Source organism: Aquarana catesbeiana, linkage group LG01 (genome assembly GCF_042186555.1).
Source record: "Aquarana catesbeiana isolate 2022-GZ linkage group LG01, ASM4218655v1, whole genome shotgun sequence".
Lineage (NCBI taxonomy): Eukaryota > Metazoa > Chordata > Amphibia > Anura > Ranidae > Aquarana > Aquarana catesbeiana.
Window position 1 is genome coordinate 934286168 of NC_133324.1, and position 6774 is coordinate 934292941.

A 6774-nucleotide genomic window follows, 5' to 3' on the forward strand; every position below is an offset into this window, starting at 1 on the left:
AAAATTAGGCTCAACAGAGAAAAAGGCAATGGGGTGCATTTACTAAAACTGGAGAGTGCAAAATCTGGTGCAGTTCTGCACCAGAAACGTCCAGGTTTTATTGTCAAAGCTTAATTGAACAAGCTGAAGTTAGAAGCGGATTAGCTACCATGCACAGCTGCACCAGATTTTGCACGCTCCAGTTTTAGTCAATCAACCGCAATGGGTCTACTGAGAATGCAGCAAGAAAGGAATTTTCCTGGGAGAATCATGGAAGCTGCTTTTTGCCTGACTGACTATCACGTTGACCCATTTAGCAGTTGATAAACAACCAGCATTGGCTGCCTCCATGGTCCTCTATATGAGCAATATTTGTATGATATGAACAAGGAGCTGGCTACTGAAATGCATAGCAGAGGGTCCCATAACAGAGCAAGAAGTTAGCATGCAGTAGGCACAATAATGGATCATTCAGCAGCAAACATAATACATTTGTATAATTTTACATTCTATTTAAAGTAAGCCTGCGCAATTCCACCTGAACATACAATGAAAAGGTGCAAGAACAGAAGTGAAAAACAAATGCAAAGGAGATCCAGGGCTGGGGAGTAGGAAGAAGAGGAGACCGCCTTGTGCACTTTATCAGGAAGGGGGCTGCAAAAAGGGCAGGACCCATAACCTATGCTGTTAAAAGTAGTCCATAGCTTTTGGGGGAGGCATACTTTGGCATTGTCGCCTTGGGTGCCAAAGGATCTTGTCCCAGCACTTTCCAGTGAAAGTTGTATGCGCAGCTTGACTGCTTCTGTAAAAGTCAAGCTTGACTTCAGTTCTTCCCATCACTTTAAAATCTGTCATGTTAAAGATTTTCCAGGTTGGGTTTACAGTCGGGAGGGATAAGGGTCAAGTTCAAATCTTAAGTACAAAACTTAAGATCTCTGGATCTACAGATTATTTTGACCAGCACTTTTCAATGGTGCCAATATATTGTGCATTTTCTACATCATATGGGGTCGGTTCATTTGTGACAGCTTTAAGACAGATGTAGAACAAGTCATCCATATCCAACAACTCCCCAAAAGCCTCTACCGATGTAAAGAATCAAGACGGTTTAACTGAATTTATGGAGGGTTCAGCTGAGTGAAACTACAACTTAAGATACATGAACTCTGACCAAAGCTGTCAAATGTTAGGAACTGATCACCATATTCCAGTTTGAGGTCTAATGGAGTAAACTTTATCGAAAAAAGGAAAATGCCCAGTTGGATTCCCCTAGGAGGTGGGCAAGACCGTGCTCTAATGCAGTGGTTCTCAACCCTATCCTCAAATACCCCCCAACAGGCCATATTTACAGATTTTCCTTTCTCTTGCACAGGTGCTTTAAATCAGAGAGTCAATGGCTTGGTATTTTGGACAGCCATTTTATCTAAGAAATTCCCAAAACATGGCCTGTTGAGGGTACTTGAGGACAAGGTTGAGAAACACTGTTCTAACTCATGGTGTCCTTCTAGCACCGAAGCATAACTTGATAGTGTAAGATGGGGGAGCTGGCAACACATTCTTCCAAATTAATGACTATTAACAAAGGGCAGAGTGTAAAAATGCAACAGCTTATGCGTTTCGGCAATACACCTTAATGATTAAGCTGTTGCATTTTTACGCTCTGCCCATTATTAATAAAGTCATTGATTTGGAAGAACGAGTTGCCGGCTTTCCATCCTACTTTATCAACTAATGAGTAAACTACCCAAAGGGGTGCATTGGCATTAAATGTCTGACATTACATGTAGGATACTATAGATACATGTATTATACTATGAAGGCAGCTGAATCAAAGTTCAGGATGTAGCCTAGTGACAAGATCGGTGACAACACAAAAACAGTGTACAGCTATGGGGACACTTGAATGCTATCAAGTCTAGATAAAATGTATGCAGCATCTAGACATAAAAAAATCCATTTTATAAACTGGTGTGTATATGCACAATAACATTCATCCATATGTAAAGTTCCTTAGAATTGGCATAGTTTGGGAGGGCAGTTATTTGGGCATCATCGTCAGATAGCTCTCTATATACATAGCGTGAGGACTTTAATATACATAGCTGTGGGTGTTATTAGCAGCTCTATCATAATGTCTATGTAATGGTATAGTGGTCCTTAAATACTTGAATCAATTTTGTGTGGTGTACACAAAGCGCAGCCTTAGGCCAGTCTGAAGACTTTGAAGACTTGTACAATATATAATAATCCAAGAGTGAAACTGAGCTATGATAGCATTTGAATGTGTGAAAAGGATGCTCAGCACCATATTGTTATGGCAGAAGTGTTGAAGGCCACCTGTATAAGTCATGGCTAGGAGTTGTCAACCAATGTGAGCTTAATAGTCTAATACTGTATCCCCTGTGGATAAGCGACTAACTGGAGACCTTTTCACCAGGTCTCCCCCTTAGCTTTTATTTCTTGGTCTCCAGAGGAACCTGGAGAAGTGCAGGTGCCTGGTCCATAATGCGCACCAGAAGTTTGTCTATGTAGTCTTCCAATTCCTGCATGTGGAGATCCTTATTCTCCAGTTCAGCCTCTCGCTGCAGTAACATCTTGATCAGCTCGTCATGGGTCAGGTGGTAATATTTGGCTGCCTGGTCTGGAGAGGACACATCCTAAAAGAAATAAAAAAAAGATATAAATAAAATAAATGTAACTGCAACTTCCACACAAACTAAGATTAAAAAAGCTCTTGCCTGAGCACATTGGAAGGCCATTGGATTAAATTACATATCTCACTAGTGTATGTTAAAAAGAGAAATTTATCCAGCTTTGTATTTTATGTCCTCAGCCTTCTGTTGTCTTGTTGAATTCAATGAGGAGGCAGCAGAACGTACTGTATGTGAACACCTGGCCATCACTTCTATATGAGCTTGTTGTACCATCCAATGCCAAAACCAAATGGGAAGAGAGCTGAACGTAGTATGTGAACACCTTGCCACCATTGCTATACGAGCTTCCCTGAACATCCCTTTCCAAAACCATGAACATTATGGAGTTGCCTCCTCCTTTTCATCTATAACAACCTTTCACTGTTCAAAGGTGGCTTTACATAAGATTTTGGAGTGTCTATGGGAATTTGAACATTCAACATTTGTGAGCTCAGGTACCAATGTGGGGTAAGTAGACGTGGCTTGCAATTAGCATTCTAAATCATCCCAAAGGTGTTCACCAGGGTTGAGGTTAGTGCTCTGTGCAGGCCACTTGAGTTCTTCCATACCAAACTCATCAATCTATGCCTTTATGGACTTGCAAAGCTTTGGGTGCCACTCTATACGCGTCTCCTACTATTGGGGTGCAGACAGAAAAACAAGCTTGTCCTGGCTCTATGCAACTCCTAATGATAAAACATCCAACTGCCACACACCAACTCAGCCTGTGTCTGTTGTAATGAACGGCTTCAGCCCGGGTGCATCCAGGCCACGTTCCCCCGATGAGGTTTACCCCCGCCCACAGGGCTTCCTTATGGAGGCTGGTGAGCGGCGGTTGGGTGTTTTTTTTTTCTTTAGGACAGGTCTATATGGAGCAGACTTTGTGCACAAGGGCACCATCATGGAGCACAGAAAAGGATCTTCACCAAATTGTTACTAGGAGGTTGGAAGCGCACAATTGTCAAAAACGTATGTGTATACTGTAGCAATAACTGGGTCCTTCCCTAAAAACCAGAGAATGCCATCATTTGATGAGTTGTCCACATACATTTGGCCATAAAATTTATATAACAATGTAGGTCTACCGCTCTTAAAGAGCTATAGCGCCAGTACAATTTCCATTAATACTTTATGTATATAGGACTCGCTATGTAAAGAATACACACAAAAAAAAAAAAACACACAGCACCTTTGGGACTAGCAGCTAAAATAACCTCCAGCTCTCAGGGGGTGGTGGGAGATCCATGGAGAATTTTCTGCATATTGCAGTGTAAGCAGAGTTCATTAAACTTGTCACACCTTGTCACATCTCATCATGCAGCCCATGTGACACTGGGGACCTCCATCCAACAGGCTTCCTCCAGCCAGCCACACTATGGGAGCGAGATAATTAAATTTATCATCACTGCCGATACCAGGGGAGGACCCTGTACAGATGGCAAGTCACAAGACCTAATAAAGTGGCACATGCATTCAGTGTGCAATGCAGCCAGGTGTCTAAACTACAACTGGGGCTGACAAGCCAGTTGTGTGAGATGGCACCTTGGGGTGCCCACATGTGATTAGGCTGGCTTTCAATGCTGCTGTCCACTTGTTAGCTGTTGGGTTCCAAAATCACAGTGCATACTGTTGCTCTTTAATGACACCTGCCTGTATGTATGTGTATTTAATATATATATATATATATATATATATATATATATATACACACACACATACATACATACATACATACATACATACACAAATTCTGCCAGGGTATGTAAACCTATGAGCACAATTGAACACACAGTATCTCAAAAGTGAGTACACCCCTCACATTTTTGTAAATATTTTATTCTATCTTTTCATGTGACAACACTGAAGAAATGACACTTTGCTACAATGTAAAGTAGTGAGTGTACAGCTTGTATAACAGTGTAAATTTGCTGTCCCCTCAAAATAACTCAACACTCATGTCTAATGTCTAAACCGCTGGCAACAAAAGTGAGTACACCCCTAAGTGAAAATGTCCAAATTGGGCCCAATTAGCCATTTTCCCTCCCTGGTGTCATGTGACTCGTTAGTGTTACAAGGTCTCAGGTGTGAATGGGGAGCAGGTGTGTTAAATTTGGTGTTATCGCTCTCACTCTCTCATACTAGTAAGTGGAAGTTCAACATGGCACCTCATGGCAAAGAACTCTGAGGATCTGAAAAAAAAGAATTGTTGCTCTACATAAAGATGGCCTAGGCTATAAGAAGATTGCCAAGACCCTGAAACTGAGCTGCAGTATGGTGGCCAAGACGAAACATCGGTTTAACAGGACATGTTTGACTCAGAACAGACCAAAGAAGTTGAGTGTACATGCTCAGCGTCATATCCAGAGGTTGTCTTTGGGAAATAGACGTATGAGTGCTGCCAGCATTGCTGCAGAGGTTGAAGGGGTGGGGGGTCAGCCTGTCAGTGCTCAGACCATACGCCGCATTAAATTGGTCTGCATGGCTGTCGCCCCAGAAGGAAGCCTCTTCTAAAGATGATGCACAAGAAAGCCCGCAAACAGTTTGCTGAAGACAAGCAGACTAAGGACATGGAATACTGGAACCATGTCCTGTGGTCTGATGAGACCAAGATAAACTTATTTGGCTCAGATGGTGTCAAGCGTGTGTGGCGGCAACCAGGTGAGGAGTACAAAGACAAGTGTGTCTTGCCTACAGTCAAGCATGGTGGTGGGAGTGTCATGGTCTGGGGCTGCAAGAGTACTGCCGGTGTCCTGTCGAGAACTGTCCCCCCATCAGATAGTGTCCGACTGTACTGCTTGCGCAGTACGGAGGACAAAGGAGACGCCGAAAGTCTCCGAACATGAGCAGCTGTTCATGAGCTGTACACGGCGCATGCGCAATTAACACTACATTGTTCTACACGCTCCCTGCATGCTCCCGATGCTCGTACAACTCTGCCAGGGGCAGGTGTAGGGGCGGATGCATACAGAAAGCTCATACAATGGGGCGGGTGTAGTTTACACGCTACTCAATATTACATCCGCCCCTTTGAGAAACCCACCCCCATTGTATGAGCTCTGGCCATCTTCTGTATGCATCCGCCCTACACCCGCCACTTACAGAGTTGCACGAGCATCGGGAGCATGCGGGAGCGTGTAGAACAATGTAGTGTTAATTGCACAGGCGCTGTGTACAGCTCATGAACAGCTGTTCATGTTCGGAGACTTTCGGCGTCTCCTTTGTCCTCCGTACTGTGCAAGCACTGCGCCTGGGCAGTATAGGGCGGACACTATCCGATGGGGGACCTTTCTCGGCAGAACACCGGCACTGGGGAGCTACAGTTCATTGAGGGAACCATGAATGCCAACATGAATTGTGACATACAGAAGCAGAGCATGATCCCCTCCCTTCGGAGACTGGGCCGCAGGGCAGTATTCCAACATGATAACGACCCCAAACACACCTCCATGACGACCACTGCCTTGCTAAAGAAGCTGAGGGTAAAGGTGATGAACTGGCCAAGCATGTCTCCAGACCTAAACCCTATTGAGCATCTGTGGAGCATCCTCAAACGGAAGGTGGAGGAGCACAAGGTCTGTAACATCCACCAGCTCTGTGATGTCATCATGGAGGAGTGGAAGAGGACTCCAGTGACAACCTGTGAAGCTCTGGTGAACTCCATGCCCAAGAGTGTTAAGGCAGTGCTGGAAAATAATGGTGGCCACACAAAATATTGACACTTTGGGCCCAATTTGGACATTTTCACTTAGGGGTGTACTCACTTTTGTTGCCAGCGGTTTAGACATTTATGGCTGTGTGTTGTTATTTTGATGGGACAGCAAATTTACACTGTTATACAAATATAAACACATACATACACACAAATATATATATATATATATTATATATATATACATATATACATACATACACACACACCTATACACACCCAAGTTACCCCTGCAAAAAAAGTTGAGGCACCCACCCCCACATCTACGCCCCTATGAGAAATGTTTTTCGGTGCACTGTACTTACTATTCTGAGACTAGACTGGTTTTCATGTACTTTTTACTTTAAACAATCGGATTGTCTTTGTAATCCATTGAAATTTGTTGCTAAAAAT

The 6774-nt window shown here is 43.4% G+C and overlaps 1 protein-coding gene across 1 annotated transcript in view; it reads right to left on the reverse strand.

Moving 5' to 3' along the window:
* Positions 1–463: 463 nt before the first annotated feature.
* Positions 464–6774, reverse strand: part of RAB11FIP5 (RAB11 family interacting protein 5) — a gene marked incomplete in the record, with an annotated part of 102098 nt that continues 95787 nt past the window's right edge. Inside the window, 1 exon segment of the mRNA XM_073611063.1 lies at positions 464–2638. Coding sequence (XP_073467164.1) covers positions 2433–2638 — 206 coding nt within the window.